Source organism: Nyctibius grandis, chromosome 5 (assembly GCF_013368605.1).
Source record: "Nyctibius grandis isolate bNycGra1 chromosome 5, bNycGra1.pri, whole genome shotgun sequence".
NCBI classification, from domain to species: domain Eukaryota; kingdom Metazoa; phylum Chordata; class Aves; order Nyctibiiformes; family Nyctibiidae; genus Nyctibius; species Nyctibius grandis.
In genome coordinates this window covers 1320658-1345033 of record NC_090662.1, presented here as the reverse complement: position 1 = coordinate 1345033, position 24376 = coordinate 1320658, and the positions used below count along the sequence as shown (strand labels likewise).

General features: G+C 58.9%; 3 protein-coding genes across 6 annotated transcripts in view; 1 reads left to right on the top strand and 2 right to left on the bottom strand.

Moving 5' to 3' along the window:
- Positions 1-417: 417 nt before the first annotated feature.
- Positions 418-6959, bottom strand: SMO (smoothened, frizzled class receptor). 2 transcript variants are annotated; one of them, XR_011048212.1, is made up of 13 exons: positions 6611-6959; positions 5529-5734; positions 4804-5013; positions 4551-4723; positions 4134-4353; positions 3923-4046; positions 3744-3836; positions 3421-3529; positions 3020-3205; positions 2508-2656; positions 2284-2418; positions 1368-2124; positions 418-634 (listed from the first exon to the last, which is right to left on the bottom strand). XR_011048212.1 is itself a non-coding variant. In XM_068401142.1 (12 exons), the coding sequence occupies exons 1-12, from the start codon at positions 6867-6869 to the stop codon at positions 1583-1585; spliced, it is 2406 nt and encodes an 801-aa protein (XP_068257243.1). In that variant the 5' UTR covers positions 6870-6959; the 3' UTR covers positions 418-1582. The 2 variants fall into 2 exon arrangements, 1 of the variants encoding a protein (XP_068257243.1); XM_068401142.1 differs by having other exon boundaries at positions 418-2124.
- A 3615-nt stretch (positions 6960-10574) lies between these two features.
- Positions 10575-14572, bottom strand: TSPAN33 (tetraspanin 33). 3 transcript variants are annotated; one of them, XM_068401535.1, is made up of 9 exons: positions 14391-14572; positions 13544-13601; positions 13286-13413; positions 13107-13181; positions 12915-13010; positions 12344-12472; positions 11806-11967; positions 11370-11464; positions 10575-11262 (listed from the first exon to the last, which is right to left on the bottom strand). In XM_068401535.1, exons 1-9 carry the CDS (start codon positions 14493-14495, stop codon positions 11253-11255), a joined length of 858 nt encoding a protein of 285 aa, XP_068257636.1. In that variant the 5' UTR covers positions 14496-14572; the 3' UTR covers positions 10575-11252. The 3 variants fall into 3 exon arrangements, with proteins under 3 accessions (XP_068257636.1, XP_068257639.1, XP_068257638.1); XM_068401538.1 differs by having other exon boundaries at positions 13107-13145; XM_068401537.1 differs by having other exon boundaries at positions 10575-11464.
- An 8298-nt stretch (positions 14573-22870) lies between these two features.
- TNPO3 (transportin 3) overlaps positions 22871-24376 on the top strand; it is a 51597-nt gene continuing 50091 nt past the window's right edge. The window contains exon 1 of the mRNA XM_068400447.1: positions 22871-23189. Coding sequence (XP_068256548.1) covers positions 23070-23189 — 120 coding nt within the window. The 5' untranslated portion in view covers positions 22871-23069. The remainder of the gene's footprint in view (positions 23190-24376) is intronic.

The window sequence follows — 24376 nt, the reverse complement described above, 5'->3', positions numbered from 1 at the left end:
CCAGCAGCACCCCAAAACTGGGGCCACCCAGCTGCGGGGTTGGGGATATTTAAGCCCGTGGTGCCATCTGCTGGCAACGCCCCCCCTGGGCCCCCCCACTTTGCTCCCAAAGCCTGGCAAGTGTCCCCTAAAAGAGTCCCTGGAGCACCCACAGACATTTCCAGCCCCTCTCACCTGCCTTCTGCAGGCGAAAAGGTCTGGGATGGGGGTTTAAAGCAGTTTAAAGCAGGTTTTAAAGCAGTTTAAAGCAGGTTTTAAGTGATTTAAAGCAGGTTTTAAGTGATTTAAAGCAGGTTTTAAGTGATTTAAAGCAGGTTTTAAAGCAGTTGGAGCCCTTTTAGGAGACAGGGCAAAACCCCGCGACGTTTCCCTGCGCTCGATACCTCCCCAAAGAGCCCGGGGCAGCCATCAACAATGGAAATTTGGCAAATTTAATACTGATACAGGAGCGTTTTTCCTTTACACAGCAAAAATTAACCCATGGAGGTCACCGGGGTTAGCGAGAAAGCCATGAGCCTACCGGGGTTTCATAGAGAGACGGAGAGGGATAACGGACAGATACAAAACATCAGCAGGGACGGAGTCCTCCTACCTCAGGGCTCGGCTGGATTTGCTGTAAATGGGGTTTTTTTACCTTAAAAAAAATAATAAAAAGCTTTGCTCAGGGGGCTGCTGCACCCAGACAGCAAAGCGACCCCGACTTGCCTGGCACACCCTGGGATTTTGAAGTTTTGGGGTTTTTTTTGCATTATGGCTTGGGGAGCCCCCGTGCACCCCAACACGGCTCCCCATCTCCCGTGCCCGGGGACCACCGTGCCACCAACCCTCCGGTTTGGGTCTGGCTCAGCTCTCTGGGGAGCTGGAAGGCACTTTGAGACCCCTGAAGAAACAGGGGTGCACCCAGAAAAACGGGCGCACCCCGAGGATGCTCCTGCCACCCCATCGGGGGGTTCAGCTCACCCTGCTCTCGGCCACGGCACCCCCGCAGAGGCCGTGCCCAGCCGCCACGTTTCGGTGTATTATACAAAGATTAAACAAATTAAAAATACAAAACCCTATGGGCACAAGTGTTTGGAAGCTCTACGTACCATCTAGCATGGGGGCAGAGGGTGAGCGAGGGGTGTCAGCGGGTCCCAGCACCCCGGGACGTGGCACAAAGCTCACCAAAATCTACCCTTGACCTACGCTCGCCCGCTGCCTGGTACCGCTGTCCCGGGGGGCCACCCGCTCCCATCGGTGGCAAAGGCAGCGTCCCCCCTGTCCTTAAATCCCTGCAGGACCTGGGTGGGGTTTGTTCCACCGACACCCTGTTTCTCTTCTCCCAGTGATGCCAGGGGGACCCCAAAACCATTTTGCTGACATCTTGCCTGGCTGGGATGTGCATCGAGTCTGTCTGGATGATGTTGGGAGAAACGCCATCCTCTGAGGGGAGAAATCAGCCATGGCCAGGCCGGAGGGACGCTCGGGACCGGCCCCGGTGGGGCGAGGTGGGCTTCGGTGTCCCCTCGCAGGCTGTCTGTGCTGGACGAGGCTTCGTGTCTCACCCCAAGCGTCCCCGTCCCCTCGTAACGTCCCGCCAGGCTTAAAAGTCCGAATCGGCGTCCAGCAGCTCCGCGTCCACCAGGTTGGTCCGAGAGTGGATGGGGGCCAAGCCAGCCCGCCGGCCCTGAGTCCTTGGCCCCCCGCTGCGGGGCAGGGTGCCGGGGCTGGGCAGCCAGAGCGGGCCCCCGTTGTGCTGCCGGCGCCCGCTGCTGGGGCCGGGGCTCTCCTCCTCCGGGGACGCGCTCTCGGGACAGAAAGGGTTGCTGATGAGGTGGAAGACGTTGGCTCTGCGGCGGCCGTCCCACGTTCCCCCGGCGAAGGCGGCTTCGGGCTGGCCAGGAGGGAGCCCCGGGAAGACGTCGGGGGCAAAGGCGACCAGGCAAGGCTGGGGGGGCAGCCGGGGCAGGCGAGGGACGGCGCTGGGGGCCGGGAGGGCTGCGGAGCCCCCCAGGCGGTGCTCGGGACTGGGGCACACCTCCTTCTTCTTCTTCCTCCGCTTCTTCTTGCGGCCGCTGCGCTTCTGCAGCTCAGGGGAGACGTCGGCCTCCACCACCCAGAGGTTGGCCCTCTCCTCTGGTGGCACTGTGGGACACGGGACAGGGCGGGTGAGAGCGGCCGCATCCTGCCCTGTGCCCCCCACCAGCCCCAGCCCCCCCGGCTCTGCCCTCCCCATACATCCCCAACACCCCTCAGCCCGGCTCGTCCCACCAGAGATGCCCCACATGGTCCCCAAGGACTTGCCAGGCGTCGCCACGGGAGTCACGGAGATATCCTGGGGCAGGATGGCCCCTCTCCTGGCCACCATCTTGGTGACGTGCTGGGCCCACGCCGAGGACACGTCGGCTGATGGCTCGTTGATGTCAAACGCTAAACCAGCTGCAAGGACAACAGGGGAGCCCGGTCAAGTGGGGGACAGTGAGGACCCCGGGGTGCTGCCGAGACAGCCCACTCCCACGGGGACATACCCACGGGGCCGTCGTGCGAGACGGTGTGCATGCTGAAGGACAACTCCTGGCCTGGGTCACGCAGCAGCTCCTTGCGCTTGGAGAAGGCCTTCGCGATCATCTTGCTCTTCTTGATCCTCTTGGGCTGGTCGTCGCTCTGCCCCGTCAGCCTGGGGACACGCCGGGTCAGAGCAGGGACACGGGGTGGCCCAGGCACAGGGGACACACAACCCCAGGCATCACAGCTGGGGGCACGGGGACCCTTCCCATCTCCCTCTCCCATTCTGGACAGGGACACTAAGGGGTGGGGACTGCGTTGGATGGGTCCCCCGGGGATGGAGGTGTCCCACAAACAGGACATGAGACACCTGCAAAGTGGGAGAGGCCACCCCATTCCCAAACCGCTGTCTGCTGCAAGCCCACAACTCATTGAGCTGATGGACAAAAGTCTAGGGACGACCTCCAACATCTCAGGACGTTGGATGGGGCAGGAAGGGTCACACGGAGTTGGGGTGACATCCCCAGGGTCCCACCTGCACCAGGTGCGCTTCCAGATGAGCAGGGTGGCCTTGGTCCAGACCCAGGTGCTCATGGAGATGCCGGTGCCGAACATGGCAAAGAGGTTGATCTTCTCCACCAGCAGGCTCGGCCGGTTCTTGATCTCGCAGTCCGGGATGGGCTTGTTGGTCTGCGTGGCGATGGTCACGTTGGCCTCACACCTGTGGGGACAGACGCAGGACGGTGGCTGTAAGAAGGGGGACACCCAATGGCATCCCATGATGGGGCTGAGTCCCCGCAGCTCTGCAGAGCGGAGATGTGGTGGTAGCACTGGTGGAGGACATGGGGCTCTCCACTCTGCAACGTCCCCTGCTAAACGCCAGGTGCTGGGATGCCACCAGTGTCCCACTCGCCCTCACGTCCCCATCCCACTCACAGGACGTATTCCCGGAAGCTGCGCTCCCACTCCGCCTGGTTGAAGAAGTCATAGAAGTGGCAACCAAAAGTGATGAAGACAAAGCCAAAGGCCAAGAAGCCGAAGATGCCTGGAAGAGAAGTGGGACATCCCCGGTTTAGCCAGACCCCAGTGACACCAGGCCAAAGATGCTGCACCGGGGCCGTGCCACCATCACTACAGCTTTGTCCCCCACTGCAGCCACCCTGGGGAAGGTGGGATGGGGCTGTCCAGGTTCAGGGGACAACACGTCCCCGTTCCCACTCAAATTCCGACGGAAATGGTGCCACCGGAGCCCCGCTCACCCAGCCGCAGCATGGTCTCGTTGATCTTGCTGGCCGCCTTCTCGCTCAGCAGCCCGGGGTGGTTGCTCTTGATGGAGAAGAGCGTCATGACCCCTGCGGTGGAGGGATGAGGTGGTCAGGGTGGGGGGGGACACCCACAGTGCTCCCGTCTCCCTGCACCGGGGTGAACTCACACCTACCCCGGATGAGGAAGTAGCCCCCCACGATGAGGACGAGCCCAATGGGCGCCAGGACGAAGCCAGCCCGGTAGCGGTAGTTCTTGTAGCCCACGAAGCAGATGCCGCTGACGGAGTCACCATCCACCTGGCGAAGATGGGGACAGAAGGGGTCAGTTGGCTGTGGCCACCCCTCCCTGGGAACCGCCAGGACACGGGATCGTGGCCCCGTTACCTGCGCCACGGCCAGGATGGCCACGGTGAGGACGAAGGGGATGGACCAGGTGATGAGGTGGAAGTAGGAGGTCTTGCCCAGCAGCGGCTGGTAGGTGGTGCCCAGCGCCTTGAAGGAGGTGTGCCAGGCGTAGGTGAGCATGACGAACCAGATGACGCCCGACATCAGCGAGTAGTAGACGATGACGAAGATGATGACGCAGGAGAGCGTCTCGTTGGAGCTATGGGGGAAGGCGAGACAGGAGTGTCACCAACCTCCATGAGGGGACACAGCGGAGGAAGGGGGTCTCTCCTACCCCAAGACTAGAGCATCCTCCATGTTCCCAAGAGGCCAGGAAACCCCCAAGAGCCCTCTTTGGTCCCTGGGACAACTCTTGGCACGTGGTCGTGGTGGGATGGGGACTAAGGTGACACGTACGTGGGTTCCCCCAGCCGCATGGTGCCGTCAGCCCGGCACACGATCTCGTCGCGGGCGCCGTCCATGAACTGCGCCAACCAGCCGATGCTGCCCACGAAGAAGCAGGCGTTGACGTAGAAGAGGATGACGGCGGGGTAGCGGTTGGAGTTCCTCCAGTCGGCGACGAAAGTGGCCTGACAGGGGGAGGAGAAAGGGACAGCTTGGTGCCCAGTCCCCTTTTGGGGACACCTCCCCGTGTCCCTCTGCGTCTCACCAGGGTGAAGAAGGTGCAGAAGATGGTGACAGAGCTGAAGGCGGCGATGTAGACGTGCATCTCACGGTGCTCCTTCTCGGTGAAGAGCGGGTTCTGGCACTGGATGCCACAACCCTCCACGTCCTCGTACCAGCTCTTGGGGTTGTCCGTCCGCACCAGCGGCGCCTCGCACTGCCCCGAGCTGTTGAACTTGATGTTCTGCACCTCGTTCTGCCGGAGGAGAAGGGGGGGACAGTGAGGAGGAGGAGGAGGTAGGAATCACAGAATCACAGAGGTTGGAAGAGATCTCTGGGCTCATCGAGTCCAACCATTGCCCTGACACCACCATGGCAACTAGACCAGGGCACTAAGTGCCATGGCCAGGCTTTTCTTAAACCCCTCCACAGATGGGGACTCCACCACCTCCCTGGGCAGCCCCTTCCAATGGCTGATGACCCTTGCTGAGAAGAAATGCTTCCTAATGTCCAACCTGAACCTCCCCTGGCCAAGCTTGAGGCTGTGTCCTCTTGTCCTATCGCTGGTTGCCTGGGAGAAGAGGCCAACTCCTACTCCACTACAACCTCCCTTCAGATAGTTGTAGACTGCACTAAGGTCACCTCTGAGCCTCCTCTTCTCCAGGCTCAACACCCCAAAGCGCTGGGGACCGGTGGGGATTTGGAGCCCGTGGCAGCGTGGCGAGGTGTCCCCCCCCCCCACCCCATGTCCTCGCCCCCCCCACCCCGTACCGGGCATCCCTCGGGGAAGCGGTCGGGCGTGCACTTGAGGAAGTCGGGCCAGCCGCGCTCGCGCTCCACGATGGTGCAGGGCGCGCGGGTGGCCTGGCAGAGGGTCTGGCTGGGCAGCTCCACCTGCCCGTCCTCGCACTTGGGCATGTAGACGGCGCAGAGCAGGGGCTGGATGACGTCCCAGCAGCGCGGGGCGTTGCGCAGGCCTGCGGGGACAGCGCCGTCACCCCCCCGCTATACAGCGCCCATCCCTCCTCTCCCCTGCTATACAGCTGTCTAGACTGTGCCCATCCACGGTCCCCTGCTATACTGCTCCCCCTCTATACTGTACCCAACCCCAGTCCTCTGCTGTACAGCTCCCTTGCTATACTGCGCCCATCTCCTGTCCCCTACTATCCTGCTCCCCCTCTATACTGTACACACCCCCATGCCCCTGCTATACCACTCCCTTCCACACTGTACTCATCCCCAGGCCCCTGCTATACTGCTCCCCTCTATACAGCACCCATCCCCTGTCCCCAATATACTGCTCCCCTCTATGCACCCATCTCTAGGCCCCCGCTATACTGCTCCCCTCTATGCACCCATCTCTAGGCCCCCATTATACTGCTCCCCTCTACACTGCATCCATCCCCAGGCCCCCACTATACTGCTCCCCTCTATACTGCACCCATCCCCAGGTCCCTGCTATACTGCACCCATCGCCAGGCCCCCACTATACTGCTCCCCTCTACACTGCACCCATCCCTAGGCCCCCACTATACTGCTCCCCTCTATGCTGCACCCATCCCCAGGCCCCTGCTATACTGCACCCATCCCCAGGCCCCTGCTATACTGCTCCCCTCTATACTGCACCCATCCCCAGGCCCCTGCTATACTGCTCCCCCTCTACACCGGACCCAAGCCCCCTCTACACCGCACCCACCCCGTGTCCCCCTCTACAGCGCTCCCCGGGGCCCCGTGCCCACTCCCAGCCCCCCATTACATCACCCCCCCGCCAGTGCCCGTCCCGGGCCTTCCCCAGACGGTGCCCCCCCCGCTATACCGCGCCGGGCCGCAGGGCCCCCCCACCCCGCCCGTACCGGACCAGAGCAGGAGCTTTCCGTGAGCCTCCTCCTGCGAGACGGAGTCGGCGGCCAGCAGCGTGGAGGTGGCGGCGTAGGGCAGCGCCGAGCCCAGGCACGCACCGTAACGGAGCCGTTCGCAGGGCGCGGGGCGGCGGCAGCGCTCGGGCACGGCCGAAGCGTTGAGGAACGGGGCGGCGGGGCAGCGGCCACCCCCCAGCGCCAGCGCCATGCCCAGCGCCAGCGCCCACCGCCACCCGCCGCCCTGCGCCGCCATCCCGGCCCGCACCGGCCCTACGCGGGCGGCCCGGCCCCGGCCCCCGCCATGCCCCGACGCCCTTTGTTGAGCTCGCCGGGAGCGGAGCGGGGCCGCTCCTCCTCCTCCTCCTCCTCCCTCAGCGCGGCCCGGCCCGGCCCGCCACGGCCCCGCGCCCCCCGCCGGGGCGGGCTGAGGAGAGGCGGCGCGGGGAGAGGGGGGGGCAGCCCGCTTTGGGGGGAAAGGGGGCTTTTTGTGAGGAAAAGTTACTTTTTTTTTGGAGCAGGCAGAGAGGGGAAGAGTTTTTGGGGAGGAAAGTGGCTTTTTGTGAGGAAAAAGTTACTTTTTTTATGATCAAGAAGGAAGGGGATGAGTTTTTGAGGAGAAAAGTGGCTTTTTGTGACGAAAAAGTCACTTTTTCCTGTAGCAGGCAGTGAAGGGGTGAGATTTTGAGGAGAAAAGTGGCTTTTTGTGAGGAAAAAGTTACCTTTTTTTTGACCAGCCAGGAAGGGGATGAGTTTTTGAGGAGAAAAGTGGCCTTTTGTGAGGAAAAAGTTACTTTTTTTATGATCAAGAAGGAAGGGAATGCGTTTTTTAGGAGAAAAGTGGCTTTTTGTGAGGAAAAAGTTACTTTTTGTTGTAGCAGGCAGTGAAGGGGTGAGTTTTTGAGGAGAAAAGTGGCTTTTTGTGAGGAAAAAGTCACTTTTTCCTGTAGCAGGCAGTGAAGGGGTGAGTTTTTGAGGAGAAAAGTGGCTTTTTGTGAGGAAAAGTTACTTTTTTTTATGATCAAGAAGGAAGGGGATGAGTTTTTGAGGAGAAAAGTGGCTTTCTGTGACGAAAAAGTCACTTTTTCCTGTAGCAGGCAGTGAAGGGGTGAGATTTTGAGGAGAAAAGTGGCTTTTTGTGAGGAAAATGTTACCTTTTTTTGAGCAGGCAGGGAAGAGATGAGTTTTTGAGGAGAAAAGTGGCTTTTTGTGAGGAAAAAGTTACTTTTTCTTGTAGCAGGCAGTGGAGATGAGTTTTTGAGGAGAAAAGTGGCTTTTTGTGAGGAAAAAGTTACTTTTGTAGCAGGCAGTGAAGGGATGAGTTTTTGAGGAGAAAAGTGGCTTTTTGGGAGGAAAAGTTACTTTTTTTATGATCAAGAAGGAAGGGGATGCGTTTTTGAGGAGAAAAGGGGCTTTTTGTGAGGAAAAAGTTACTTTTTCCTGTAGCAGGCAGTGAAGGGGTGAGTTTTTGCGGAGAAAAGTGGCTTTTTGTGAGGAAAAGTTACTTTTTTTTGGAGTGGGAAGGAAGGGGATGAGTTTTTGGGGAGGAAAGTGGCTTTTTGTGAGGAAAAAGTCACTTTTTTATGATCAAGAAGGAAGAGGATACGTTTTTGAGGAGAAAAGTGGCTTTTTGTAAGGAAAAAGTTACCTTTTTTTGAGCGGGCAGGGAAGGGGTGAGTTTTTGAGAAAAGTGGCTTTTTGTGAAGAAAAAGTCACTTTTTCCTGTAGCAGGCAGTGAAGGGGTGAGTTTTTGAAGAGAAAAGTGGCTTTTTGTGAGGAAAAAGTCACTTTTTCCTGTAGCAGGCAGTGAAGGGGTGAGTTTTTGAGGAGAAAAGTGTCTTTTTGTGAGGAAAAAGTTACCTTTTTTTGAGCGGGCAGGGAAGAGATGAGTTTTTGAGGAGAAAAGTGACTTTTTGTGAGGAAAAAGTTACCTTTTTTTGGGCGGGCAAGGAGGGGGTGAGTTTTTGAGGAGGAAAATAGGGGTTTGAGGAGGGGGATCGCGCTCAGGGAGGAGGGAAGAGGGTTGTTCTCCTCCAGGCTGCTGCGGGGCAGGGGGGGAAAAGTTGGTTTTGGAGGGGAAATGTTGGGTTTTGTGAGGGGAAAGTTGGTTTTAGGGAGGGAGAAGTGGCTTTTGGGAGGGGAAATGTTGCTTTGGAAGGGGGAGGAGTCGCGTTTTTGTAGGAGAATGTTTTTTTCGGAGAGAAGTTGGATTTGCGAGGGGAGAAAGGAGAGATTTGGGAGGGGGGAGTTGGTTTTTGAGGGAGAGAAGTCGGGTTTGAGGAGGATAAAAGTTGTTTGGGGGAGCAAGAAGTTACTTTTGCGGGGTAAAGTTGATTTTTGGGCTGAGAAGTCACTTTTTTTTGGAGGAGGAAGTTGTTTTTTAGGGAGATAAGTCACTTTTAGGGGAGGAAAGTTGGATTTTGGCAGGGAGAAGTCACTTTTTTGGGGGGAAAAGTTACTTTTTGGGAAGGAAAAGTCGCTTTTTGGAGGAGAAAAGTTGCTTTTGGGAAAAAGAAGCCACTTTTGGGGGACAAAAGGCATTTTATTGGGAGAGAGAAGTTTCTTTTTAAGCAAAAAGTCACTTTGGGGGGTACTTTGGGGGAGGAAAAATTCCTTTTTGGAGGAGAAATGTTGCTTTTCGGGAAAAGAAGCCACTTTTGGGGGACAAAAGTCACTTTTAGGGGACAAAAGGCACTTTATTTTGAGAGGATGGTTTCTTTTTGGTGATAAAAGTCACTTTTTGGGGGAGAAAAGTTGCGTTTTTGAGGGGGAAGTTACTTTTGGGGGAGAAAGAGTCACTTTTGGGGGGACAAAAGCCACTTTTGGGGTGAGAAATGTTGCTTTTTGTGGACAAAAATCAGTTTTGGGGGAAGAAGCCACTCTCAGAGCTACGTTTTGGAGAGAACTTGCATTTTGGGGGAGAAGTAGCTCTTTGGAGGAGAAGTTTTGGGGAGAAAGTCACTTTTTGGAGGGAGGTGTCATTCTTTGGAGAAGTGATCACTTTTTGGGGGGCGAAATTGCTCTTTTGGGTGAGGAGTCACATTTTGGGGGGGGGGGTGAGGTGGCTGTTTGCGGGAGAGAAGCTGCTTTTGGGGCGGGGGGATTTTTTCAGAAGTTGCTCTTTTAGGGTGAAAAATCTTTTTTTGGGGGGAAAAGTCACTCTTTGGGGGCAGTTTTGGGGTAGTTTTCCTAGAGCACCTGGCCGGGGGATGCTGGAGGGAAGCGGGGCCAGCTGGGAGCTGGCCCTTGGCTGACGCTGGGGCAGTGTGGCCACCTCGGTCCCCGAGAGCCCGGTGTGTGGGGACACAGTGGGGACCAAAATCAGCGCAGGGAGGTGGCTGAGGGGCACAGAGGCGGTGGCGGGGCCGAGTTCTGGCCTGCTTGCGTGCCTCTGGGCCGCACACAAAGGGCTGGGCGCTGGGCCGCATCCCGACTCCCTCCGCGGCGGGGCGGCGCGGGGAGACCACCCAGCCCGAGGAGAGGAAAAAAAAAAAAGAAATTAAAAAAAAACCAACAAAAATCTCCACCCACAGTTTGTGACGGCTCCGAAACGCGTCAGCGAGGCCGGGGGCTGCGACGTTGGGGCGCAGCAGCGTCTCCCCCCAGCTCACAGCTTTGCACCCCAATGTTTTGCAGGCTCTTCCCTGGGGCAGAGGAGGGGGGAATTCAGGTCCCACCCCCCACCCAAAGTCACCCCCCCAGCACAGAGCAGCAGGCACCTCTCCGAGCGTTCCTTGCTGGGGGATTCTCTGCTGTCTACTCGCTGGCTGTGCTGCCCCTCAGCCCCCCTTGTTTTGGGGTATTAACCTGTTTTCCCCCCACCAGCACAAAACTGTTCAGATGACAGGGACACTGCAGGGGAAGGGGCTGGCCTCCACCCTGTCCCCACCGAGCCACCACCCCAAGCCACGGCATTGTGCCCCCCACCCGTTGATGGAGCAACCCCCCTGAGATTGCTGCATCCCGCCTCGTCTCTCTTTATTCTCCGTGACAGCAAAGGAAACGTCACAGCCCGGCACCAACCCCTCACGAGGGGACACAGGACTGTGCCTGCCGCCTTCTCACCACCCCGTGGAGGGGTTCAATCCCCCTTGGGGCAGAGGTGGGACCCCCACCCTCGGCTAACGAAGCGCCCGTGGCTCAGCCCCGGGCAGGACGTCTTCCTGTTTCTTCTTCCTGGCGATGGCTCCTGGCCAGCAAGCGAAGCCCTCAGCTGTCCTCCCCACGGGGCACCGAGATGGAGCCAGCGGGGTTTGTGGCACCCAGCGATGTGGGAGAACGTCCCCAGTGCTGGAGCCGTGGGCAAAGGCAGCTCGGTGCACGGACGGACAGACAGACAAACGCCCACCTCCAGCACGAGAGGAGAGGGGAAGCGCATCCGAGCGCAAACCTGCTTCACGCACGACCTGCGCACCCGCTCTTGGTGCCCCAGGACGGACAGACAGACAGACAGACAGCAGCTCACCGGGGCTGGTTCAGTCCCCCAAATGGCACGTCCCAACCGAGCCCAGCACTGGCTGCCAAAGGCACGGAGTCCCCAGCGTCCCCACGCGTCCCTCTCTGCAGCACAGTGGCCACTGCGCGTGGATCCAGGCGTCCACAGCCCGCTCCAACCTCCCTCTTCTCCAGCGAAGCCCCTTCAGCTCTTCCTACATCCCGGGTTTGGAGAATCACCGCTGAGGTCCCGGCTCCCCGAGCCACCGCTGCGCCACGGGGACGGGCACCGGCACCGCCGCCATGCGCCGGGGCTCAGTACCAGGGGTCTGCCCGGTGCTGCTGGTTGTAGAGCTGCAGCTTGATCTGGTCTTTGATCTGGTTGATGAGGATCTGAGCCAGCAGGATGCCCACCAGCTGCAGGAGAGGAGAGGAAGACGGGAGGAAGACGGGAGGAAGACGGGAGGAAGACGGGAGGAAGACGGGAGGAAGACGGGAGGAAGACGGGAGGAAGACGGGAGGAAGAGGAGGGTGCTGAGGGACACCAGGCAGCGTCACCCCGCTGTCCCACGAGCAGGTTACACAGCTCCAGGCAACCCCTGCATCGCTCCCCCCACCCCAAATCCCACCCCAACTCCTCGGGGTTGCAATTAAGACACGTCATTAAGGCAACTCCGAAACAACACGGGGAGCAAAGCGGAGCTGCAGGACGGTCCCTTCTCCCCACCGGTCCCCAGAGGGGGGGACACCCGCGGTACCTGGGGTACAGCCAGCCCCAGGGCGATGCCCCCCAGCAGGAAGAGGTTGCTGTGGATCCAGTTGACCAGCTTGTCGATGCAGCCGTTGGTGTGGATGAAGGCGCTGGCCTCCAGGTCGCCCAGGGCCTGCATGCCCTGCCCGCACATGGTGTTGATGACAACCTGGGAGGGGAGGGACGTGACACAGAGGGGCTGGGGACAAAAATGGGATGGAGGGGGGGTGTCTGTCCCCTTCCTCTGGGCCAGCCCGCCCTTGGTGTCCCCAGCGTCATCCCTCCAGCGCCAGGTTCCCTAAACACCCCCAGCCCCCAAAAGGGACAATACCTGGTGGGGTGGGCAGGGTTGGTAGGGTCCCTGCCTGCCTGCAGACCCCCCCCCGCACGGGGAATTCACCCCACCACAGCATCCCCACTTGGGGGTCCCCAACTCCAGAGGAGGGGTCCCCAAGCCCGTATGTTGCCGGTGGTGGGCTCCCCTCTCCTGGGGAAGGGGCTCCAGGCTCAGCAGAGCCCTGACGCAGCAGAGAGGGGCTCCTCACCTCGTCGGCGTCCGGCAGGCAGCAGGAGAAGGGGACGGAGCACCGCTCCCGGCTGGGGTTGGCGGCCGTGCAGTTGAAGTACATGTTTTGGGACCAGTCCTTGTAGGAGACACCCCCGCAGCAGCTGAACTGTGGGGAGGGGCAGGGGGTGCTCAGCAGGGGGGGGACCCCGGCCCCGTGGTGGGGAGAGCAACGGTGGGACAATGAGGCACAGGACCACACATTTCCCAGGCAGGGGGTGGTGGCCCTCCCAAGCCCACCTACACCCAGCTCGCCCCATCGCCACTGTCTTTAGGGACCCCAATCCGCTCCCAGCAGTTTTTGTAGGACCTACATAAACACAGACTCCAGCCGAGGCACTGAGGGGTGTTTGTCCCCCCACTTTTCATCCAGCTCTCCCCAACCTCCACCTGCCCTGGCACAGCTCCACCAGGAACATCAAATCCTCGTGGAGGAGCCACCCAACATCCTCAGCCTGGGGGACCCCACGGATTTAAGCCTGACCCACAAACAGTGACATGTCCTTGTCCACCAGAGGGACATCGTGGCCCCCCGAGTCCCCCCTCTGCACCTCCTTCTGCCCGAAGTCGATGAGGTTCTGCAGGTCCAGGTCATCCCGGTAATGCACGATGGCACCGTTGATGATCTCGCTGACCTTCCCGCGCGCCTGCAGGGTGGGGACATCGGCGAGGTCATCACCCAACAGGACAGCCTTGGGGTCACCCAGCCCCCCTACACCGCTGCTCCCCGCCCCCAGCGGTACCTTATCAGAGAAGACGAAGCCCAGCACGCCGGCCACCAGCTGCAGGAGGAAGATGATGGTCAGGCAGACGGAGAACTGCAGGCGAGAGGGGTGTGATGGCAGCGGGGGGGCCACAGGAGAGATGCCAAACTGCTGGGGGGGGACACCCCGCGAAGGACCCGCCATCCCCGGGGACTCACCGTCTGCAGCAGGCAGATGTTCTCCCGCAAGGAGCCGACGCAGCCGCAGAAGGTGATGAGGAAGGTGAGGACGCCGACCACCACGAGCAGGATGGCGGGGTCCACCGCCAGGCACGCCATCGCCGCCTCTGCCACAGCCAGCCGTCACCGGCAGCCCCCTGCCCGCTCCCCCAGCACCGCAGATCCCCCGGGGGTCCTGCATCCCGCTGTCCCCTGGGAACCAAATGGTGTCCCCCTCCCCGAGCCCCCCAACCTCACCTGCGTGCTTCAGCAGCCGGGCGTAGACCCCCACCGCCACCATCACCATCGAGATCATCTGCAGAGCAGGATTTATTGGGGGGGGGGGTGTTGTGAGCCCCCCCCCAGTCACCACCACCCTCCTGCTCCAGGGGTCCTGCCTGCAGCCCCCGTGGAGTCAGGGCACCAGCGCCGGACCCTCTGCCTCAGTTTCCCCTCGCCACCCCCATAAGGACCCGTGTCACGAGTGGGACAGAGCCCATTGCGAACGGCCTCAGCGTGTCCCCACGTCCCGGGGGGGTCATCCCCGTCCCCCCCCAATCCCTTCCCCACTCCGGGTAGGCCAGACCCGGGGATGTAGTTTGTCGTAAGCCAGAAACTTCCTCAAAAATGTGATTTGAAAAACGGAAACAGCCCTGCAAAAAAATCCCGACCCTCCGAAAAAAAACCACAAAACAGTAAAAAACCCACAAAACATTAAAAAAAAAAACAAAATATGAAAAAATGCCCCAAAACATTAAAAAAAAAAACCCAAAATATTAAAAAATGCCCCAAAGCATTAAAAAAAAAACCCAAAATATTAAAAAAAAACCCAAAATATTAAAAAAAAAAAAACAAAATATTAAAAAATGCCCCAAAACATTAAAAAAAAAAACCCAAAATATTAAAAAATCCCCCAAAGCATTAAAAAAATCCTCAAAACGTAAAAAAAAGGCCAGGATCGGGCCCAAAGTCCCGTGGTTTCGGTGGCGATGGCACCTGGCGAGCGGGTCCCCTGGTCGCCCCCCCCCGGGGATGGGGTGGGGGTCCCCGGGGATGGGGTGGGGGTCCCCGGTGTGTGTCCCCCCCCCTCCCCGCTGGCACTCACCCAGAAGAGCATGTTGAAGAAGAAGAGCACGTACTTCACCCCCGGGCTCACGAAGGAGAAATCGTCCCCGGGGGGGCCGGTGCCGCCCGCCACCCGCCTCGCCATGGCCGAGCCGAACCGAACCGAACCGAACCGAACCGAACCGAACCGAACCGACCTCACCGCCGCAACCGACCCCCGCGGCGAGCCCAGCTGAGCCGCGCAGCGGCCCGCCCCCTCCCCTCACCGCCCGCTCATTGGTCCGTCCGGCTCACTCTGCCTTCCTATTGGTTGCTCGCCCCGTCGCTCATCCGCCGCCCCCCCCGTCCCCGCCGCACCTGTTCGCCGCGACCCCGGCCTTAAAGGGCCAGCGCCCCTCCGCCTTAAAGGGCCAGCGCACCTCGTCTTTCAACCACCAGGTGGGTCCTGAATCCCTCCTGGATGACCCCACGGCCCCACCTTCCCCCAAAACTGCCCCAATCGTGCTGCCCCTGCCCCAGAGACCCCCAGCCCTGCGGGGGGACTGTTGCGTATTGTAATTATAATTATAATTATAGTTTATAATTGATTTCTGCCCTCGGGAGGGACACGAGGGGACAGCTGGAACCATGGCGGGGACACGGGACACGGGACGGGAGAGCCGTCGTCCCTGAAACGCGCCCAGCTGGGGAGATTCGGGCTTTCCCTGAAAGGAAAAAAAATCTCTGACCCCAAATTGACAGAAATCACCCCAAAACGGGCAGCGCTGACGCTCCGTCCCCACCAACCTCACCCACACGGGGCCCGAAACCCCGGCAGTTCCCCTCCGGGCTGCTCAAATCTGCGAGATGCGTAAAAAAAGGGACGTTTTGGTGGATTTCTTGGTATTTCCCTTTATTTTTGGGTGCCCGGTGTGACCCCCACGAAGGCGTGTGGAGGAGGAGGAGGAGGATGGATCCTTCCTCCATCACACCTCGTCCCATCACCGTGGCATGGCCGTGCTTGAGGGACCACCCCCCCAGTTATTAATATATTTATTATTAAATTTATCATTATATGTATTATTATTTATGGGCTACGTCAGGGTTCACCGAGCCCGGAAAGCCCTGGGCGCCGGCGCGGCGTCGGCACGGCCCTTCCCGGAGGAAGGCGAGAGCTTCAGGCAGAGGAACCGAAACCAAAATCCCCCTTCTTGCTTTGAGCGTCACCGAGGTGCCACCGCAGCGATGGCCCCCAGCCCGTGTCACCGAGGAGCCACCACCCGGTCCCGCATGCAGGTCCCACCACCCAAGGAGGTGTTTGCTTTGGGTGCTGCTGGAAGAAGCCCCCCGGCCCCCAAAAACGCCATGGTTGATGCCCATGGGTCTCTGGAGAACTCCCTCAGGCAACCCACAAGGTCTTGGTGGTGTTGGACGCTCCCCGGTCCCCACTGAAGTGCTTCTGCCCCAGCGATGAAGATGGAGGTGCCCACGTTGGCCCGTGGATGCACCATCCTCCCGTCAGATCTACACGTCCATCTGTCAGACCTGTATGTCCACCCGTCAGATCTGTGTGTCTCCCATGAGATCTACGTGTCCACCCATCAGATCTAGATGTCCACTCAGCAGATCTACATGTCCCCCAGCAGATCTAGGTGTCCACCCATCAGATCTACGTGTTCACCCAACAGATCTAGGTGTCCACACATCAGATCAACGTGTCCACCCATCAAATCTGCATGTCTCCCAACAGATCTACAAGTCCACTCATCAGACGTACGTGTCCACCCATCAGATCTACATGTCCACCCAACAGATCTACATGTCCACCCACCAGATCTACATGTCCACCCATCAGACCTGGGTGTCCCTCATCAGCTCTACGTGTCTAGCCATTAGATCTGTACATCCACCCATCAGATCTGTACATCCACCCATCAGATTTACACATCTACCTGTCGTATTTATGCATCCACCCATCAGTTCTACATGTTGACCCAACAGATCTAGGTGTCTACCCACCTCATCTGCATGTCCACCCATCAGATCTACACATTGACCCATGAGATCTGTGCGTTCACCCACGAGATCTACATGTTGACCCATCAGATCTATACATCCACCCACCAGATCTACACATCTACCATAGATCTGTATGTCTACCCACCAGACCTACATGTTCACCCACCAGATCTACACATCTACCATAGATCTGTGTGTCTACCCACCAGACCTCCATGTTCACCCACCAGATCTCCACACCTGCCATAGATCTGTGCATCCACCCACCAGATCTACGTGTTGACCCACCAGATCTATACATTGACCCACCAGATCTGTACATCGACCCACCAGACCTACACATAGATCTGTCATATCTAAACACCCACCCACCAGATCTACACATCTGCCAAAGATCTACATCCACTCATCAAATCTACACGTTGACCTGCTCATCAGATCTACGCGTTGATGGGATGGGCATGGGGGTAGGGATGGGATGGGGATGGAGATAGGATGGGGATGGGATGGGGTTGGGATGGGGATGGGATGGGATGAGGATGGGATGGGATGGGGATGGGATGGGCATGGGGATGGGATGGGGTGGGGATGGGATGAGGATGGGATGGGATGGGGTGGGGATGGGATGGGGATGGGATGGGGATGGGATGGGGATGGGATGGAGATGGGATGGGGTTGGGTATGGGATGGAGATGGGATGGGGATGGGGACGGGGATGAGGATGGGATGGGATGGATAGGAACTGAGATGAGGTGGGGATGGGATGGGACAGGACATGATGGGGATGGAGACAGGGATGGGGCTGGGCATGGGAGGGCAGCGGGCGTGGGGGTTCAGGCATGCACGGGGACCCCCCCGGGACCTTCCACCCCATCCCGGGACACCGATGTCCCCCCCCAGCGCTGCGACCCCCCCAGCCCCATCCCCATCAACTCCAGCCTCGGTTACCGCCCGGGGAGGGGGGGCACCCCCCGCCCGGCCCCACGCCCCTCACCGTGGCGTCCTGGCTGCCTGGGGGGCATCTCCCCTCCCAGCTGTGCCCCAGCCCCATCCAGATGTGAGTCACCCATCCAGCCCCTGCCCCGCCCAGCTCTGCCCCGCCCGGCTGTGCCCCATCCAGGTGTGACTCCCCTAGTTGTGTCCTGTCCAGCTGTACTCCATCCAGATGTGCCCCCACCCCATCCAGCTGTGCCCCACACAGCTGTGACTCCCCTAGTTGTGTCCTGTCCAGCTGTGCCTCATCCAGCTGTGACCATGCCCCATCCAGCTGTGTTCCATCCGTGACTCCCCTAGATGTGTCCTGTCCAGCTGTACCCCATCCAGCTGTGCCCCATCCAGCTGTGACTCCCCTAGTTGTGTGCCATCCAGCTGTACCCCATCCAGCTGTGCCCCTGCCCCACCCAGCTGTGCCTCATCCAGCTCTGACTCACCTGGTTGTGTCCCATCCGGCTGTGTCTCACCTATCTGTGTTCCATCCAGCTGTGCACCATCCAGCTGTGACCCTGCCCCATCCATCTGTGCCCCCGCCCCATCCAGCTATGTCTCACCTAGTTGTGTGCTGTCCATCTGTACTCCATCCAGCTGTGCCCATCCAGCTGTGCCCCAACCAGCTGTGTATCCACATCAGGCCCAGTGCTCTTGTTGAGGCTCCTGAGAGGGTTCATCAATTAAGACACGAGGGTTCATCAATTAAGACACGAGGGCACCGCGCCCGTCACCGTGACAGAGACACACAGCGATCTGGTACAAGATACAACCCAAAAGCCACCACCCCAACAGCTGGAAGGAGACCTAACACCACTAGACCACACCATTCCCGTGCTCCCAGGTCTGGTGGCCAAGACCATGGCCATGTGTCAACTGATGTCAGCAGCAGACCACAAGCAGGGGTGGCTCCTGGTGACAGGGACAGCTCCTAGTGACAGGTACAGATGTTCTGCTGAGTGTCATTTACATCGTGTTTGATTTGTTTAGGTTCATTAGCAGAAAACCAATGAGTGGTATTGACCAGCTCACAAACATCTCCACGCTAGAAGACAGTCTACTTGCTTATCACGTACAAGGTGACGGTCGTGTTGGAAGTCAAACGTTAAATTTTCATCTTGAAACACAGAGGGACCAAGATGTGCCATGGTGCAAGCACCCGCCCACCGTTGAGGTGGGACCTTGTAGGCGTTGGTGCCACCAAGCCAGCCCCACCCAGGTGTTGAAGATGGAGGGCCACCAGCTTTGCCTGGAGTCATTGTGGTGTTGGCCAAGCGGGCACCATGGGTTGGAAGAGCAACTGAATTTCATTAAGGACTTAATTGGATTGACCGAAAGGGGTTGTGATCTGTACAGCCAGAGACATCTTCTGGGCTACGTGTGTCCCAATCATCGTTAGTGCTCAGTAACCAGTAAACTGGTGAAAATTAGGACTAATTAATTATCGTATCTTCAGCAATTCATATTATTAACACCTCATGTCAGATACCAGCGTTCCGGATTATCAAAAATATCATCATTTGTAACTGGGGATTAATTATTAGTGGTCCATGAGGTGTCCAGATGAGGATCACGAGAGCTGGTGTTTGTTTGTCCCGTGTAAGTTGGGTGTGATTGGGTGGGCTCCTCTTCCCCACCCAGGCTGAGTTTGCTCCTTGGGGTGTCGTACTGCTTCAGAAGGCTGCGGTTGCTAATTTGGGGTGCTGGGGAGTAATTATCCCAAATGAGGTTGATACCAGGATGCTTCAGGGGCAGGTTCTGCTGACCACCCAAATTCAGCATCTAACGGTGGTGAAGCAACCCAACAACCCGATTTGCAACCCACCAGAGAAATCGCCTTCATAAGTTGAACGATGTGATTGTCGTCCCATCCTTGGGAGAAGGGAACGAGCATTATCATCATTGCTAGATGTGACCTAATCATTATATGATAACGAAAGGAAATTAAAGGAGTTTTCCCCCCAAATCCTTCTTAATCTGGTAGCCCTGGTTGCCCACACCAGGTTGGCTCCAGGCTAATTGCCAAACAAGCAATTGGGATGAGGAAATAAGGTCAGACCAAGGATCCAGGGAAGGCAACCTGAGGAATAGGTGGTTTGGCTCTCCACCACTGGGAATCGAGTTCTTCGTTTCCCTAATGGTTGACCACCTTCCACGTGGAGCTTCAAAGAGGTGTTTGGAAGGAGAACGGTCTTATTGCAGATGACTAACCTGGGCAGTTGGTCCAACGGGCAACTGATGATCATCATTTATACCCGAAGTTGAAGTTACACCATGGTTACCATCAAAACCTTTCCAGATCAGACAATGAAGACCAGTCATGGTCTATTTGTTGCTTAAAGCAGTGACCACACCATCAAGGTGACGTTGTCACCCATGATACGGGCAGGGATTGGTTGAGGTTTGGTCTGAGGGACAAGTCGTGGTTGAGTTTTAAGAATCCATTCAGGAAAACCATTGGGCTGGGGACGATGAGGGATGTGGAAGATCCACCAGATTCCTCCATCTTCAGCCCATCTCTGTATATTTTTAGTTTTGAAACATGATCCATTGTCTGATGGTGCGCAAACCACGGTCCTACCTGTGCCACGAGCTTGAGGGCACAGGTAGACCATACCTCAACCACTGCCAGTCTCTAGCCCAGTTAAACTGTACTCCCATTTATTGGGAGTTTGGCACTGAGATCCTGCAAAATCTATTTGTCACAAGGACCACAAGTATCTACCATCCCTTAGGTTGTCCTAGGTGGGCACATAGCCAGCCCCCCATCACGTCATCAGAGGTGGAGAAGGTCCATGTGTTTCATGGAAGATCAATATCAGCGCTCTTCTGAGGTCCTTTGGACAAGGGATCTGCTTGGTGGTTCCACCTGGATCCCTGATCCATGCCCTAGACCTGCGTCATCAGACCAAGCCTTTGGAAATCAGATGGAGTGGTGCACCCTGAATGGGTGAGGGTGACAAGTCGAGGAGGGCTCAGCACTCCCTTGCCACTGGATGTTGTGTCCTGGATGTCCCCTGTCATGGTGTGCCATGAGCATCAGCACCTTCTGGATTGTGTTGGGCTGTGGGATTCCATGGGGAGCAGGAGTGGACTCTCCCAGTCTTCCAAGGATGGGGAACGGGGTCCATATTTTAAGGGTGCACCTCCAGTGATGGGTCTGGTATCAAACAGGGAAGGAGCCAGTAGAGGTTTATCCCATGGTGACCACCACGATGGTGAACCTTGCCACCCCAAGGTTGACCCAAACCACATGGAAGCTCATTGGGCTTTATCTTGAGCTTGTTGCCACAATTCCTATTGGCGTCCTCCTCTGCAAGTCCTCTACGTAGGCTGAAGGGTTCTCCATGCGTTGTTGGGCCATGGACCGATGTAACACAGCGTGTGTCAAGAAACGAGGTGCCTCGTCATGAGTAACCGTCCATCCCTGTCCTCAGAAGCTGTGCTTCTGCAGGTGGGAAATGACAACGAACCCTCGGATGTGGCCTCCTCAGGATCCCTACAAGCTTCTCCAAGTCTTGAAGTTCCCAGAACTTGTAGTAGCTCCTTCTCATCAAAGGGTGACTTCAACTGGGGTGTCTGCTGCAAGGTGCAGGAGACAATACACCGCCTGCCACATTACCCCTAAAGATCAAACCATTTGGATGGAGTCCCCCATCATTCACCTTCAGCGATGGAGACCCCCTTCCCTTCTGGATGGGCTGGGATGTGGTTACACCTTCTCCACACCTTAGCAGAGGAATCCCCTCCTGTTAAAATGCCATCTAGATCTCGATATACCATCACTGTCGGGTTCTGGTGGGATTTGTTGAGTTTACAGACTGCTTATAGTGAGGCTTCAGGGCCAACGTGACGTTGTCCCACATGAGTCACGTTTGGGTACAGCCTGTGACAGAACGGTGGTAGACCCCTCGGTTGGTCTTTTATCCATAGAGACCAGGGGGGTTTGAATCTGAGGATTTACCACCCAACGAACTACTCATGATCTGGGATTTTAATATATTTAAATTATAGAACATATCGTGTGGATCCTGTAGCTTCTGGGTGTGGGGAGCTGGTCTGACCAGCCTGTCCTACACCCTGTTCCTCCAGGAGACCCCATAAACAGCTCCATTTTGGGTCTCACTCCTTTGTTGGGGTCTTTTTGTGCCAGATCACTTGGTTTTCACGGTGGGGTTCTGCTCTCCTACCAGTGTTGGTATTTGTACCAAACTGGTACCAAATTTGGGTCTGGATCAACCCCTTTCCTAAAAAACAGAGAAGTCCCCAGCTCATGGGACTCCAGGGGAGGTCAATGCAGGAAGGTGCTGAGTTACCACGAGGTGGGGGACAAGGAGACCCCAGGGGCTGGGAATGGAGGTGGGAAGGGGGAGACCTGGGCTGAGCTGTTGGGACCAGGGGGAATAATGGGGGCACACTGGGCCAGGCTGGGGTAGGGGGACTGGGGGTGATGGGACCCTGGTGGGATGGGCTGGTGGGACTGGGGGTGATGGGACGCCAGTGGGGTGGGCTGGTGGGACTGGGGGGGTGATGGGACCCCGGTGGGACAGGCTGGTGGGACTGGGGGGTGATGGGACCCTGGTGGGATGGGCTGATGGGACTGGGGGCGATGGGACCCTGGTGGGACAGGCTGGTGGGACTGAGGTGTGATGGGACCCTGGTGGGACAGGCTGGTGGGACTGGGGGGTGATGGGACCCTGGTGGGATGGGCTGGTGGGACTGGGGGTGATGGGACGGGCTGGTGGGACTGGGGGGCGATGGGACCCCGGTGGGATGGGCTGGTGGGACTGGGGTGTGATGGGACCCTGGTGGGATGGGCTGGTGGGACTGGGGGTGATGGGACGCCAGTGGGGTGGGCTGGTGGGACTGGGGGGTGATGGGACCCCGGTGGGACAGGCTGGTGGGACTGGGGGGTGATGGGACGGGCTGGTGGGACTGGGGGGCGATGGGACCCCGGTGGGATGGGCTGGTGGGACTGGGGTGTGATGGGACCCTGGTGGGATGGGCTGGTGGGACTGGGGTGTGATGGGACCCTGGTGGGATGGGCTGGTGGGACTGGGGGTGATGGGACGCCAGTGGGGTGGGCTGGTGGGACTGGGGGGTGATGGGACCCCGGTGGGACAGGCTGGTGGGACTGGGGGGTGATGGGACGGGCTGGTGGGACTGGGGGGCGATGGGACCCCGGTGGGATGGGCTGGTGGGACTGGGGTGTGATGGGACCCTGGTGGGATGGGCTGGTGGGACTGGGGGGTGATGGGACCCTGGTGGGATGGGCTGGTGGGACTGGGGGGCGATGGGACGGGCTGGTAGGACTGGGGGGCGCTGGGACCCCCCGGGCCGGGCCGAGGGCTCCTTCCCGCCGCGGCGGGCGCGCCCCTTCCGCGTGGGGCCGTGCGCGCCCGGGCCGCTTTGCGTGACGCACCCCCGGAAGCCCGACGGGACCGTTCCGGGCGGGCGGGCTGACGGCACCGCTTGGTGCGGGGCGGCGGAGCGGGGCGGAACGGAACGGAACGGAGTGGAGCGGGGCGGAACGGAACGGAACGAATCGGAACGGAAGGCAGCGGAACGGAAAGCAGCGGAAGGGAAGGCAGCGGAACGCGGGTGTCGTCGGACGCGTGTTTCCGGGGGGACCCTTCGCGCGGTCGCACCGCCCCGTCCCGGTACCGGAGCGCAGGGCCAGGAGATGGCGGCGGGCGGCGGCGGCGGGCGGCGCTGAGGGACGGGCGGGCCGGCGGCCATGGAGGGCGGCAAGCCCAGCCTGCAGGTGGTTTACCAGGCCGTGCAGGCCCTGTACCACGACCCCGACCCCAGCGGCAAGGAACGGGCGAGCTGCTGGCTGGGCGAGCTCCAGCGATCGGTGAGGCCCGGCGGGGAGCGGGGCGGTGGGCTGGCTGAGGGGGTGCGGGAGGGCGAGCCCGCAGGCCGGGGGGCTCCCCCCCCCCCCCGCCTCCACCCGCCCCCGGGAGCTCGGCCGTGCCTCCTCGGTGGCCGGTAGCCGGCGGGGAGGCCTTGCCCCGCCGCGGGCCGCTCCCCGGGGCTCCATCGGGAGCGAGAAGCGGGGGGGTCGGGTAACACCGGCCTCCGAGCGGCCTTGGGGAGCCCCAGGCCCGGCCTTTGTCAGCTCCTTCCGCGGTTTTTCCCTTTTAATGACAGGAAGGACGGGCTGGCACGTTTGGCGCAGCCCTCACGGCGGCTGGGAAGGAGGAGACGGCTCCGGGAGGTGCTGGGGGGAAACGGGGGGCTCACCCCCACCTCCTCCCGCCGCCTGAGGTGAGGGAGCCCGTGGGCATCGCACGGGCGATGCCTCCCTCTCCTGGGCCGGTGTCAGCGGGAGAGGCCGGAGGCGTCGAAGGGGATCGGTGACGGAGCCGAAGGCCGATTCCTCCGCTCTGGAGTCTGTCAGCGGCGGCTGGCGAGCTCTTCCTCGCCAAACTTTAGCCTTAGGGGTGAATTTGGGAGTCGACGTGTGTTTTCTGCCCTCACGTTGTCTTGGTGGGAACAGATTTATTCCCTCCCGGTTGTAAAGCTGGGGGTAACTTTGTTTTCTCTCCTCTCCAAAACCTGTTGTTTCTTCTCATCATCTTTTGTGCCGCTGCATCGCTCCCTGCGCGGCTCTGGTGCCCTTTGTGCCACCGTGGTACGTCATTTTCCTCCTCTGCTCTTCCCCCAAAATCTTCAGAGGCCGCTGATGCCTTCCCAGGAGAAGTCTGATTAATTTTATCTCGTGTGCTGTGACTTCTGGAGGAGCGAGTCTCCTGCCCCCCTCGCCTTATCTCAAAGCCTGAATCCCGGGGAGTGGAGCAGAGTTCCCCTCCTCGGCTCCCCACGTGGCCTCCTGAGCGGGTTTTGCAGAGCTCCGTTCAGCTTCCCACCGCCTGGTAAACCTTTACACCGTTTGTTACCACAAATTCATATATTTTCCCCTTTTTTTTTTAATTTACTTGAGCGCCTTGCGCAGAGTTGCATCCCTGGTTACCACGAGAGTTCGCAGCAGCGTTTGTTTCCACAGCTACTCCACTAAGCAAGGAGAAGCCCCTCAGTCAG

Bases quoted from the DNA above. Each gene is read 5' to 3' on its own strand.
- SMO (XM_068401142.1), bottom strand. From the start codon at position 6,869: ATGGCGGCGCAGGGCGGCGGGTGGCGGTGGGCGCTGGCGCTGGGCATG. The intron at 5,014-5,528 runs GTACGGGGTGGG...CTCCTCCGGCAG, and splicing joins GCTTCCCCGAGGGATGCCCG to AACGAGGTGCAGAACATCAA. The intron at 2,125-2,283 runs GCAAGTCCTTGG...CGTGTCCCACAG, and splicing joins GACTCCCGTGGCGACGCCTG to TGCCACCAGAGGAGAGGGCC.
- TSPAN33 (XM_068401535.1), bottom strand. From the start codon at position 14,495: ATGGCGAGGCGGGTGGCGGGCGGCACCGGCCCCCCCGGGGACGATTTC. The intron at 13,414-13,543 runs GTGAGGTTGGGG...TGGCTGTGGCAG, and splicing joins CCGGCTGCTGAAGCACGCAG to AGGCGGCGATGGCGTGCCTG. The intron at 13,182-13,285 runs GTGAGTCCCCGG...TCTCGCCTGCAG, and splicing joins ACATCTGCCTGCTGCAGACG to TTCTCCGTCTGCCTGACCAT.